This window comes from Bos grunniens, chromosome 4, assembly GCF_055505025.1.
Source record: "Bos grunniens cultivar Pamir isolate PY7600 chromosome 4, Bosgru_T2T1.0, whole genome shotgun sequence".
Classification (NCBI taxonomy): domain Eukaryota; kingdom Metazoa; phylum Chordata; class Mammalia; order Artiodactyla; family Bovidae; genus Bos; species Bos grunniens.
In genome coordinates this window covers 91,198,863-91,213,842 of record NC_141168.1, presented here as the reverse complement: position 1 = coordinate 91,213,842, position 14,980 = coordinate 91,198,863, and the positions used below count along the sequence as shown (strand labels likewise).

Below are 14,980 nucleotides of genomic sequence, written 5' to 3'. Positions count from 1 at the left end.
CTAGAAATCACTTATAGACAGAAAAGTGGGAAAAGAACAAAGACATGGAGACTAAACAATATGCTAGTAAGAAATCAGTGGTCAATAAAGAAATTGATGAGGAAATCAGAAAATAAATTGAAACAAATAAAAATGGAAACAGAATACTCTAAAATCTATGGGATATACCAAAAGCAGTTCTAAGAGGGAGGTTTATAGTACAGGCCTATATCAAGAAATTAGGAAAAATTTAAATAAGCAGCCTAACTTACCATCTAAAGGAATTAGGAAAATAAACACAAAGTCCAAAGTCAGCAAAAGGAAGGGTATAATAAAGATTAAAGCAGAAATAAATAAATTGATGTTTATTTAATTTATTAAACTACAATAGAAAAGAACAACAAAACCAAGAGCTGTTTTTTTTTTAAAGATAAAATTAATAAGTTGTTGACCAGGATAATTAAGAAAAAAAAAAGAGAGTACCCAAATACATAAAATAAGACATGAAAGAGAAGTTCTGCTATAATCACAGAAATACAAATGATCATAAGAGAATACTAAGAACAGTTAATACCAACAAATTGGACAAACTAGAAGAAATAGGTAATTTCCTACAAACACACAATATTCTAAGACTGAATTAGGAAGAAATAGATAATTTGAACAGATCATTAACTAGTATTGATACTGAATCAATAATCAAAACCTCCCGAACTAAAGTCCAGGACCAAAGAGCTTCAGGAGAATGCCACCAAACATACAAAGAAGAGTTAATATCTATCTTTCTTAAACTATTTCCAAGAAGTGAAAAGAAAACATCATTTCCTGAGCAACTTTCACTTTCATGTTTTTCACTTTCAAACACTTCCAAACTGATTCTATGGGGCCACCTTTACCCTGAAACCAAACTCAAACAAAAACAATACCAAAAAAAAAAAAAAAAATACCGGTCAATATCTCTGATCAACATAAATCATTATATCACTACATGCAGATAACATGATGCTATATATAGAAAACCATAAAGTCTCCATCAAAAAACTATTAAAACTAATGAATTAATTCAGTAAAATTTCAGGGTACAAGATTAATATACAAAATCTGTTACTTTTCTATACACTAATAATATATTAGTATATATTTTCTCAGGAACAGAAAGCAAGAAAACAACTTTATTTAAATTTGCATCAAAAGGAATAAACATACCTAGGAATAAACTTAACCAAGAAGGTGAAAGACCTATGCTCTGAAAACTATAAAACATGATGAAGCAAATTGAAATTGACAGAAAGAAATGGAAAGATATCCCATGCTTTTGAATTGGAAGAATTAGTATTGTTAAAATGGCCATACTACCCAAAGCCATCTACCCAAAGATGTAATGCAAATTCTCAATTACCAATGGCATTTTTCACATAACTAAAAGAAATTATTCTAAAATTTATATACAATCACAGAAGACCCCAACTTGCCAAAGAAATACTGAGAGAAAAAAACAAAATTGGAAGTATCATTCTCCCTGACTTCAGACTATACCACAAAGCTACAGCAATCAAAACAGTATGTACTGACACAAAAACAGACATATAGATCAGATACATAGACAGTCCAAAAATAAACCCATGCACATATTGTCAATTAATGTATGACAAATGAGGCAAGAATATACAGTGCAGAAAAGACAGACTTTTCAACAAATGGTGCTGGGAAAACTGACAGCTACATTCAAAAGAATAAAACTAGAACATTCTTTTTTCACATCATTTTAAAAAATAAACTCAAATGGATTAAAGACCTAAATGTAAGACCAGAAACCACAAAACTCTTAGAAGAAAACACAGGCAGTATGGTCTTTGACAAAGATCTTCGTACTATTTTTCAGACCTGTCTCCTCAGACAAGGGAAACAAAAGCAATAAAAACAAATGGAACCTAATCAAACTGAAAAGCTTTTACACAGCAAAAGAAACCATCAACAAAATGAAAATGCATCCTACTAAATGTGAGATGTTTGCAAATGATATGTCTAACAAGGGGTGAATATCCAAAATATATTAACTGTTAATACAACTCAATATCGAAAAACAAACACATGTATTTTAAAAATGGGCAAAAGACCTCAATAGGCATTCTTCCAAAGAAGAAATACAGATGGCCAACAGGCATGTGAAAAGATGTTCAACATCACTAATCATTAGGGAAGTGCAAAATAAAACCACAGTGAGATATCACCTCATACCTGTCAGAATGGCTATCATCAAAAAACCCACAAATAACAAATATAGAAGAGGAATGTAAACAAAAGGGAATCATAGTGCATTGTTGGTGGGAATTTAAATTGGTACAGCCACTATGGAAAACAGTACTGAGATTACTCAAAAAATTAAAGATGGAACTAAGATATGATCCAACAATTCCACTCCTAGGCATATATATCTGAAGAAAATGAAAATCAAAAAGATCTATGTACCTCAATCTTCATAGGAGCACTGTGTTCAAAAGTCAAGATAGGAAAGAAATCTGGCCATCAAGAGATAAATGAAGTTTGTGGTATATATATATATATTTCAATGGAGTGTCATGCAACTCTTGAATGAACTATTGCCATTTGCAATAACATGGATGGATCTAGAGGGTATTATGTTGAGTAAAATGAGTCAGACAAAGACAAATACTGAACATTTTCACTCATATGTTGAATCTGAAAAAAGAACAAATGAATGACTATAACAAATCAGAAACAGACTCACAGATACAAACTGGTAGTTACTAGCAGGGAGAGGGATGATGGAGGGGCAAGATAAGATAAAAGGATTAAGAGGTACAAATTATTAGGTAAAATAAGATACAAAGATGTAACGTACAACACAGGGAATATAGCTAATATTTTGTAGGCTAGGCTATTATAGCTAATTGCTTATAATCTATAGAAACAGTGAATCACTATGTTGTACACCTGAAACTAATATAATATTGTAAAGCAACTACACTTCAATTAAAATAATATGTACGTGTGTGTGTGTGTATGTATGTGTATATATATATATATATATATATATATCACAGCTTTTAAAACTAACAAAATGCCCGATTTTAGCTTGCTACTCTACGATCTGTTTAGAACTGTAAATGCCATGTGAACAATAAGGACTTCAATAATAAAATTAGAGTAGACCTAATTTGAATGCTTCTCATGCTTGCAGAAAACTAGCCGGGAAAGTATTTATGTGAACAGTATTTAGGTGTTCGTTTGTTTGTTTTTTCCTAAAAAGTGAAAGCAAAGTTGCACATAGAATCACCTGGGCTAGGCTCAAAGTAGACTCACACTGCTTCTAATGCCCCTAAAAATGAGAAAAAATAATGATTTCCCAAAGTAACTCAACAAAAACAAAAACTGATGAAAATATTTATGAAATATAATGTTCTAAATAAATTATGTTTGGTTAAATCATGTTTAAAAACGCAGAAAATTTTTATTACCATTCTCATTGAACAGCTTACAAAAAATAATTAGTCCATGCCCCTCATTCACTAACTAAGGATATCAAGAATGCAATGGACACCATGTTGACAGGAGCCACAAATTCAAACACTTCAGGAACCAGGTGCAAAAGGTAAATACATGAGGCAAGTCAAAGCATATCCAACAGCCCAGCATCTAGCCTTTAGTAATGGTCTCCAAATGTCTTTTACTGAAAGCTGTCTTTTATTAAGCAGCTATGGTATTTGCTCCTTTACACTTGGGGAGCACCATCCATCATCCCAGTGAAGTATAGATATTGCTATTACCTCCATTTTATAAGTGAGAAGATGGAAGCACTAAAAGAATCAGGAACTTGTCTGTGGTCACACAGCCCAACATAGCAGTGTCTAGGTAAATGACAAGCAATGTAACATCAGGACATGAGCCCCTGAGTTCAGTTCAGCTCAGTCACTCAGTCGTGTCCGACTCTTTGTGACCATGAACCGCAGCACGCCAGGCCTCCCTGTCCATCACCAACTCCCGGATTCTACCCAAAATCATGAGCCCCTACTTATCATTAATTTGGGCTTAATAATTAGAAAATGGTAAATTAAACACATGTTAACCCATTTAATCCCCACCATAACCCTGCGAAGTAGATACTAGATACTAGTATTTATACCTCTTTTACATATATAAAAACTATATCACAGAGAGGTAAAGACAGATTCCTAGTGTCATGGAGCTAATAGTTGCAGAACCAAGAGTTGAAGCCCCAAGTGGTCTGTTTCCAGGGCCCTGCTCCTGGTATGGCTCTCAGCCAGAACAATTTTGTATCCTGCCTCCATGAAGATATTTCAATGTCCACAGGTATTTTGGTTGTTACAACTAGGGGAGGAGGGACATATTGGCATCTAATAGGTAGAGGCTAGGAACATCGCTGAGTATCTTATAACACACAGGACAGTCCCATACCACAACACAAAATGTAAATAGTGCCACTGATGAGAAACACGGGCCTATGAGATTATTACTGTGCAGCCATATAGATAGAAAAACAGGCCAATGGGAGAGATGGAGACTGACAAAACATAAGTCTTCATCTTTAAATAAATCTGTGCTATCAGATTGTTTTCATGATCTGTCATCTAAAAATCGATTTATAAAAAGTAATGAAAAAATAATCCAGATAATTGAGTGCTTTCACTTAACCAAGACATTTTTTCATATCTTATTATGATATGCAATACTTCAAATTCTATATTATCGTATAACTTTTTTTTGAGTTATTCATTCATTCATTTTAATAACTATTAATAGACTTCTGCTTACCGGGTTATGAGTAATACAGGGGACACACTACTGAAAAAGAACATCACTGGGAGAACTAAACTATGGTGAAGATGAACAAGTTAAAAGAGTAATTACAATGGTTAAAAACAATTGTAAGCCATTATATTAATTTCCTAGAACTACCATAAGAAAGTACTGGTGGCTTAACACAACAGAAATTAATTCTCCCACAGTTTTGAGGGCTAGAGGTTAGGGATCAAGTTGTCAGCAAGGCCACACTCCTTTTGAAGATTCCAGAGAAAAATCCTTCCCTACCTCTTCCTAATTTCTGAGTTTCTGAGTAGACATAAGTTTTGGGAAGAAATTATTCAACCTACCACAGGTGTATGTATGATTTGCAGAAAGAAAAAATATTTTGCTATAACTGGAGAGAGATTTATAAAATACGAGGAAAGTGAAAGTGAAGTCACTCAGCCGTGTCTGACTCTTTGCGACCCCATGGACTGTAGCCTATCATGCTCCTCCATCCATGGGACCCTCCAGGCAAGAGTGCTGGAGTGGATCGCCATTTCCTCCTCCAGGGGACTCCCCACCCCGACCCAGGAATCAAACCCAGGTCTCTCGCATTGTAGGCAGACACCTTACCATCTGAGCCACCAGGGAAGCCTCTCACAAATAATATAAATCATCATTTTTAGGTAAAGAAGAAACACAGGTTATAAACTGATAGTTGAGAAGACTGAGCACAGAGAGGTCATTTGTCCTATCTCATACAGCTCAACAGAGAGAGCCCTGAATTTTAAATACAATTGCATTTTTTTAAAATATAAATGTGAAGTGGGTCACTATTAGGTTCAGTATAAAGTGTTTTTTTACAAGTTTTAATAATTTATGCATGGAAACTTTCATCTGTTCAGATACAAACCCCAAATCTCATTTTAGGTAATAGTTGCTATTACTCAAGTAATGCTTTAGTCAATGCCTTTTTATAATGAATCTCACTTTTATGGAGAATCTTAAATGCTTATTTTTTGTCACTACATAGGTACATTATTAAAATTCATACATCTCTACACCGTTATTTCTTTAACCAAAACTGTTTCCGTTTAATCCTTCTTACCTCCTCTTTCCTTTTGACATTTTAAGTTATTTCTCACAAATCACAGTGAAGGTGTTGGTGAAGAAGAAAAATGTGAAAGGAATCCTTTTGCCCTTAACTACTTAGGCGCTGCTTTGGCACAATGCTTTCTCTTCTCCCTTTTGGCCGTGAAATTCTTGTTATCTCTATTAATTTTTTTCAACGTTTAGAGAAACAATATGTAATGGGTTAGATAGAGGGCGAGTTATGGAGAAGGCGATGGCACCCCACTCCAGTACTCTTGCCTGGAAAATCCCATGGACGGAGGAGCCTGGTAGGCTGCAGTCCATGGGGTCGCTAAGAGTTGGATACGACTGAGAGACTTCACTTTCACTTTTCACTTTCCTGCATTGGAGAAGGAAATGGCAACCCACTCCAGTGTTCTTGCCTGGAGAATCCCAGGGACGGGGGAGCCTGGTGGGCTTCTGTCTATGGGGTCGCACAGAGTCGGACACGACTGAAGTGACTTAGCAGCAGCAGCACAGGGGGAGTTAAGGCTGAGAAGTAGTGACGTCACCAAACCAGGACAGCTGGCTGAGAGGGAGTATTCCTGCTAGTGAAATACAAGACATAAAAGGTAAAATACTTAATACTTAAAAGATACTGTGCTTCATGGGAGAAAGGGGAAAGGGTTCAACAATGGCCATTAATCCACAACTCTCTTGTTAACAATGGTTTATTTAAACATCTGTTAAGCATTTGTAACTTTAACAAATTGGCCTCAAGGTACTTAAAATTTTCTTTTAAAACAGTTCTTTATAGGGTTAAAAAATGTGTTCTTTTAAGCTTAAAAATACACTGACCTTCTTAATGATCTTCTGAGAAAAAATAATTTTCCCTGTTCTTGAGAAGGAGAAAGAGATTAAGAAGGCTCCAAAAACTGCTTACATTTTGGACTGCTTTTTAAATATTGATTTTATGTGTGTTAAGTATAAGCTGGTCAAAAACATGTGGATTAATTTTTCCATAAAATATGAATGGTTTTAAAAATTAAGAAGGGGGAATGCTTGGCAAACTCTGATTATTTTTTGTCAAAGCAAAAATATTTGAAAAGCAGTTGTTGCCATTAGAAAATATTCCTAGTACAGCTAGATACAATTTTTATCATAAACTGACAACCCAGGATTTGAATACAGGATTTTCTTCTTTTAAATAGACTTTGTATTACACCATGTTACACAGCAAATATATATTGCACGCATGCATGCTAAGATGCTTCAGTTGTGTCCGACTCTGCAACCTTATGGACTGTAGCCCAGCAGGCTCCTCTGTCCCTGGAATTCTCTAGGCAAGAATACTGAAGTGGGTTGCTGGGCTCTCCTCCAGGGGATCTTTCCAACCCAGAGACTGAACCTGGGTCTCTTGTGTCTCCTGCATTGGCAGGCAGGTTCTTTACCACTAGTGCCACCTGGGAAGCCCATCAAATACATATGCATATATACATTAATATATTTGCATTTCAACACTTGTTACTGAATTTCACCTCAGAATGTGATTGTCACTAATATGTCTCTGTTTCTGAATATTAGATAATCTTTTAATTATGTCACTTGGAATCCAACATTAACCTAAAAGGTACTAAAGACTTTGTACTATGTTGAATGCAACCCTCTTCATTTTTCTGAGCTTCTGATATTTTTATGGCAGTTTTGTCTTTAAAATATCCTTAATACTTTGATGTTAACCTTATTTTTTTTAGTAATTTAAATGCCTCTAGTAAAACAATAATCCTTCCCAACCCAATACATTTTTATGTTAATCATACAGTTCTCTGTATAACAGATGTTTGGAAGTGTATGGAACTGATGCACTAAATTTCACTCCCTTCTTTATCTCATTTTCTCATTTTTCATTACAGGAACATCCCTCACTAGGCCAACTTTCAGAAAAGTTAATAGACAACAATATTAACGTCATCTTTGCAGTTCAAGGAAAACAGTTTCATTGGTATAAGGTATGTTAACTCCCAAAATGTAAAAATTAAAATCTTTGCATCTGTAGTTAAAATTAGAATACTTCTCAGAACCCCAGGTAAGGATTCTGGGGTTCTTATACTTTGTACAATCTAAATTTAACACTATATTAACTAACGTATACTACACAGTGCCCTAAGTTAACATTTAAGTATAAATAAATACAAATTCTATGTTTGCAAACCTAAAATTAGAATCTAGTGAGGGCACTGATAGTACTTGGTACTGAAGTCAAATGAAGTGAAGTCGCTCAGTCATGTCCGACTCTTTTCGAACCCATGGACTGTAGCCTACTGGGCTCCTCCATCCATGGGATTTTCCAGGCAAGAGTACTGGAGTGGGTTGCCATTTCCTTCTCCAGAGGATCTTCCTGACCCAGGGATCAAACCTCGGTCTCCCGCATTGTAGACAGACTTGGTACTGACTGTGACAATATTGGAGAAGACTTTTATCAGGTGAAACGTAGTTCACACCCCAACTATACCATGTCCACATTTCTGCTTATTCTAGTCCATGGGCATATCTTTATAATAGATTAGATTGGGGAGCATCAGTATTTTTCAACAAATCTAGCACCAACATACCTAGATTTTGTCTAGGTCATCTAATAAAGGAATAAGAGGAGCCATGGAAGTGGCTGACTCAGTCAAAGCCTTGCTACATAAGAATAATTTTGGTTTTGTCCAGAATCTTTTCAGCCGGGTGAGTCCTACAAGCAGAATAGACATTTGACACCTGTGTCACTCTGGCAGCACCCCATGGGATTCCTCCTGTCACCCCCAAAATAGAACTTCTGTGATCCTGCTAAAGCTTTCCTTGCAGTCTTTTAGATTCTTTTTTCCAGGAAACTCTCTTTTCTTCATTTCTACAATGGCGTGATACCCTAATTTTCTTTACACGTCTGGTCACTGGATCTTCATCTCCCTTGTTGTCTTTGCTTTTACCTTGTACCCACAATGTCCTTTACTTATTTTTTTTTAATATTTCAGATAAACTATTTTTTCTTTTGGTTTCAACAGCTACTTGAATTCATTTGCATTTGCCACAAAGCTGGTGTTCCCGTCACCAGTTTCCCTAATATCTGACTACTACATTTATCATCTGAAAGTGCTACTTTAATTATATCATTTCATCCCTTAGCAATTGTATCATTTCTTTCCTACAGTGAAGATGTAATTCCCTGTTTTCCAAAATTTACATACCATGGAATTCGTTTTAAGGAAACAGCTGTTATATCCACAGAAGTAGAGCTCGGACTCAAATTAAATGCCCAAATCACTTTACTAACAATAGTAACAGCTCCCACTTTTTGAGTACTTACTGTTGTCAAGCACTGAGTTTATTAACATTAATTCATTTGATACTCTTAAAACTCTTAACAAGAAGGATAATATTACTAATATGCCCACTTTAAAGATGAAGGAAACAAATGCATTTAGGGAGGTTATATACTTTCCTAACAGCCTAAATCCTGTGTTCTTAACCTCTAAGCTTAAATTTCAAATTGAATTTCAACTCACTGAGCAGCTTTTTATTGTTTTGCTCTTTTTTGTCTGCTATTTATTACTTCTTGATGGTGATATTGGCTCTAGCAGTTTCTTCCTACTCCTTTAAGAAAATTTCTACTGACTGTTAAACCATAAAACCAGGTTTGTTATTAACTGAATTGCATGCAAAGTAAAAATCAATGGATTCTAAAAGCGTAACAAACTCTGCTGAGTCCTGTGTATGCCATGCAGTCACCCAGTTTGGTTGCTCACAGACATTTTTATTAATCACCTTTGTCTGAGTTGTAACACCTTCCTAACCCATCTCCCAAATCCACCTTTCACCTGGCTGCAGGATAAGCTATTTGAATCACACTTTGAGTAAAGTGCTCCAGTGGTTTCCTCTGATCTAGAGGATCAAGCCTTTATTATGGCACATGAGGCTAGTGGGTCCCTGCTTGCCTCGCTGACCTCATCCCCCAAAGCTGTCTGCCTTAAACTTGTCCCTCCAGTCGTGCTTCTAATTCTCCTGTGAACACACTCACCAGGCTCTTTCTTTTCTTTGTAACTCTGTTCTTGCTATTTATCTCCCATCCCTGGAAGCCTTTCTCCATTATTAGTTGTTAACTCTTACTCATCCTTGAAGACACAACTCATGAATCACCTCCTCCAGGAAACAGTCCCTGACAAATTTCCCCAGCCCCCAAATGCCTGCTCTGTATCCCTCGAATTAGGGTCCATATATATGACCATTGCTTCATGGGAACATCATTTTTTGAAACTGTCATTTACATTCCTGTAAGATCCTTAAGGGTAGAAACTATGTGGCCTAATAATTTAGCGTTTCCAAAGTGGCATATGATGCTACTTAATAAAAGTTATATAAATGGACTTTTAAAATGTCTGACAAATATATTTCCCTTATACCTGAGGTACTAAATTATTTGTAGTAGCTTATTGTTCAAGTAGTAGCCGTCATACAGCAAGAACTCAGTGACACTTGTGAATGATAAAATGATATATAAATGCATTTCAAGACTTTTCATAATCTGATTCCATATAAATATGCAGCATTCACTCTAGTAAAACTAGTTACTTCTCTATTCTTAGTTAATCTACAACTTCGGTAAACCTTTAAGCCTTTACTAATTCTCATTTTCTCACTAGGAATACCTAGAGTCCATTTTTTTATGGACCATCAGAACACCTGTTCAATGAAACTTCCATTTGTGACTTTGATTTTTTTTCTCCTGTCTGGACAAGCATGTCCTAAAGACCGCTCCATGGAAAAGCAGTTCTGCAAAATATTTACGTTACATGAGAAAACAGTTTTGTAATTAAGTAAATGTTAGAGAATGTGGAATTATTATAATAATGCTAAATTATTTCTGAATTGCAGGGGTATACATTTTGAGTCTCTATGTAGAAGAAACCATATGCAGAACTTATCAAATTTATTTGCCCTCAGAACCGTTTTCATTTTAAAATCTCTTGGGACCAGGTTCTGTGGTCTATACTTTAAGGTTTAAGTTAGCATGTAACTTGGGTACTCACACACACTCATGCACATACAAATACATATCGTTTCAGGTATATATGTTTTAGCTGCTTTAGTTAGTTGCTTATATTTTTTCTTGTGTTTTAACTTTTTTATTCATGCAATGACTCATCTTCCATTGATACCTGTAAGATTTTTAAATATTTCTTGATTGCTAAGCCACTGTACATAGTTGTAATTTAGTGAATGCTATTGGTATGTTTTCTAGGACCTTCTACCCCTCTTGCCTGGCACCATTGCTGGTGAAATAGAATCAAAGGCTGCAAACCTCAATAATCTGGTTGTAGAAGCCTATCAGGTATGTATATATTGTACACATTTTTTTTTTCAAATAAACTTTTAATCCCAATTTCTATAGCAAGGTACAAACTAATGCTCTATCATCTTGAGAGGAGTGGTGGAAAAACATTAGATTAGGAATTAGGAACCTGAGTTAGCCCTGGCTCTATCACTAACTAGTTACAGAACCTTGGTAAAGTCATTTCAGCTTTCTGTGTTTCACTATGTCCTTTGACACAGTTTACTAAATTCAGGTTGAGCTGCTGTTACTGCTGCTAAGTCGCTTCAGTCATGTCCGACTCCGTGCAACCCCATAGACGGCAGCCCACCAGGCTCCCCTGTCCCTGGGATTCTCCAGGCAAGAACACTGGAGTGGGTTGCCATTTCCTTCTCCAATGCAAGAAAGTGGAAAGTGAAAGTGAAGTCGTTCAGTCGTGTCCGACTCTTAGCGACCCCATGGACTGCAGCCCACCAGCTCCTCCGTCCATGGGATTTTCCAGGCAAGAGTACTGGAGTGGGGTGCCATTGCCTTCTTGAGCTAAAGACTACTAAATTTCCTTCCTTATTAAATGTTCTGAGAGTCACCAAGTCACAGCCATAGAATATACTTTATTACCAAGAAATATCATAATTTCCAGTGCCATAATCAATCTACTGTGTTATTTAAATAGCAACTTTCCAGAAAAAAATGAACTGAGATATGGAGACTACTAGGAGAATTTTGTTAGGGTGTCCTAGATCATCACTGGGTTGTTCAGTTTGATTCAAAGAATTACCTTAAGAGATATACTATTTTATTGAGATGACAGTTGTACGCTGTTCCCAAGTTGTGAAGAGTAGGTGCTAAATACAAAGTTAAAGAAATATCTGTACTCTTTTTTTTTTTTCCTCTAATTTTATTTTATTTTTAAACTTTACATAATTGTATTAGTTTTGCCAAATATCAAAATGAATCCGCCACAGGTATACATGTGTTCCCCATCCCGAACCCTCCTCCCTCCTCCCTCCCCATACCATCCCTCTGGGCCGTCCCAGTGCACCAGCCCCAAGCATCCAGCATCATGCATCGAACCTGGACTGGCAACTCGTTTCCTACATGATATTTTACATGTTTCATTGCCATTCTCCCAAATCTTCCCACCCTCTCCCTCTCCCACAGAGTCCATAAGACTGTTCTATACATCAGTGTCTCTTTTGCTGTACTCTTAACCTAGGTCATTCCTGGATAGAATAATCTCTTTTAGGACACTGTAAAAACAGTAACTGTTATTTTAATACCACTGCTGCTGCTGCTAAGTCGCTCAGTCGTGTCCGACTCCTAGCGACCCCATGGACTGCAGCCTACCAGGCTCCTCTGTCCATGGGATTTTCCAGGCAAGAGTACTGGAGTGGGGTGCCATTGCCTTCTCCGTTTAATACCACTACAAACTAGTTATTTTCCATACATGACCTCATTCAATCCATTCAACCAACCTATAAGGCAGTATTAGTACTCCCATTGTGTATTTGTAGAATTTCAAAGAAGCTAAGCAAATTAACCAAAGGTCAAACAGCTAACAAGCAAAAGAAGCAGAACCAGAACCTAGGTTTTCCTAAATTCTAACTTTCAGGTGCTTCCTTCTGTATTATATAGTCTGTTTTCTTTTTTCACATGGTGTTCAAAGATATGCTTTGTTCTATCTTGAATTTATGTGCTATTGACAAACTCTCACTTCTTCAAATTCTCTTATTGCCTTCCTGACACAGTAGAGTTGAACTGTATTAACAGTAGCCCAAGTATTGTTAGAAATCTCAGGCTTCACATTTTCTTCATGGAACATCTGCTTTCAACTCAGGTACAAAAGAAAAAGGCAGAAGTGGATACAGAATAGAAAGTGAAGGACTTGTTTAAACTTTCTTTCTTTAAAAGGAAAACAAATCTTGCAAGGTTTTTTGTTTGTTTGTTTTGCAAGTAATTGTTCTATGTCCAACAAGACTATGTTGGATGAAATAGGAAAAGCATCTTTAATTACAATTTTTTTTATCAATGTTACCAAAAAGAAAGCATTAATAGGACTGGAGGGACATCTTAACTAGGAAAATCAAACCTGTGTACAACTCATTACAACTACAACAGTAGTTTGCTCCCAAGGATAATCAAAATAAGAAAGGAGCTTACAGTATTTGAAGTCACCCTATTTTTCATAATATGAACCCACATATAACCCCTTAGAAAAAATATAGGTTGATAAACTTTCCTATGTATCAAATTAGACCCATGGAAAAGGAAACAATAGCTTTTTTTTTTCATGTTCTTTATTTGCTAGGTTAGGTCTGTATGCATTATCTAATTGTAGTTCTGATTAACCTTAAACAATTTTGAAAATACTAACAAAATCAACAAAAACTCTAACGAACATCCTTAAGCTGGGATTCTGTTATAATTTTATATGTCTGTACTTTAAAATTTTTTCTGAAAATTCATTTCATCTTCACAGTCCAACAGAAACCATTCATTCATTGAAGAAAAAAACTAATATTTTATTCTACTTTGTAATTCTTTGCATTTCATTTTTAAGACTTTTGTAAAATTACATACAAATTTAGTACATGGTGAATGTGATTGCATTTTATTTTTTATCCTTTACGTTGCCATCAAAATTAAAACTATATAAAAATTAAAACTAAATAAAAACTAATTTAAAACTATACATATTAAATATATACTTAACCTTAATTTAACTGAAATAAAAAATAAATTATATTGAATAAAAGGAATTACACTTCATAAAAAATAAAGTCTGTCTCTGCACCTGTTAGATATTAAAAGGCAAGCTTAATACTGTCTGAAACTTGGGGAGGGAGGTGGGAAGGGGATTCAGGATGGTGGATACCTGATATCAGATCAGATCAGATCAGTTGCTCAGTCATGTCTGACTCTTTTCGACCCCATGAATTGCAGCACACCAGGCCTCCCTGTCCATCACCAACTCCCAGAGTTCACTCAGACTCATGTCCGTCAAGTCAGTGATGCCATCCAGCCATCTCATCCTCTGTCATCCCCTTCTCCTCCTGCCCCCAATCCCTCCCAGCATCAGAGTCTTTTCCAATGAGTCAACTCTTTGCATGAGGTGGCCAAAGTACTGGAGTTTCAGCTTTAGCATCAGTCCTTCCAAAGAAATCCCAGGGCTGATCTCCTTCAGAATGGACTGGTTGGATCTCCTTGCAGTCCAAGGGACTCTCAAGAGTCTTCTCCAACACCACAGTTCAAAAGCATCAATTCTTTGGCAGTCAGCCTTCTTCACAGTCCAACTCTCACATCCATACATGACCACAGGAAAAACCATAGCCTTGACTAGACGAACCTTTGTTGGCAAAGTAATGTCTCTGCTTTTGAATATGCTATCTAGGTTGGTCATAACTTTCCTTCCAAGGAGTAAGCGTCTTTTAATTTCATGGCTGCAGTCACCATCTGTAGTGATTTTGGAGCCCAGAAAAAGTCTGACACTGTTTCCACTGCTTCCCCATCTATTTCCCATGAACTGATGGGACCAGATCCATGATCTTCGTTTTATGAAGGTTGAGCTTTAAGCCAACTTTTTCACTCTCCACTTTCACTTTCATCAAGAGGGTTTTTAGTTTCTCTTCACTTTCTGCCATAAGGGTGGTGCCATCTGCATAAGGAGAAGGCAATGGCACCCCATTCCATTACTCTTGCCTGGAAAATCCCATGGATGGCGGAGCCTGGTAGGCTGCAGTCCATGGGGTCGCTAAGAGTCGGACACGACTGAGTGACTTCACTTTCACTTTTCCCTTTCACGCATTGGAGAAG

At 36.3% G+C, this 14,980-nt stretch overlaps 1 protein-coding gene across 2 annotated transcripts in view; it reads left to right on the top strand.

Moving 5' to 3' along the window:
• The window catches only part of ITGB8 (integrin subunit beta 8), a 95,462-nt gene that overhangs the window by 62,828 nt on the left and 17,654 nt on the right, over positions 1–14,980 (top strand). For both annotated transcript variants that reach the window (XM_086397438.1, XM_086397440.1), the window contains 2 exons: positions 7,731–7,826; positions 11,099–11,188. In XM_086397438.1, coding sequence (XP_086253564.1) covers positions 7,731–7,826; positions 11,099–11,188 — 186 coding nt within the window. The remainder of the gene's footprint in view (positions 1–7,730; positions 7,827–11,098; positions 11,189–14,980) is intronic.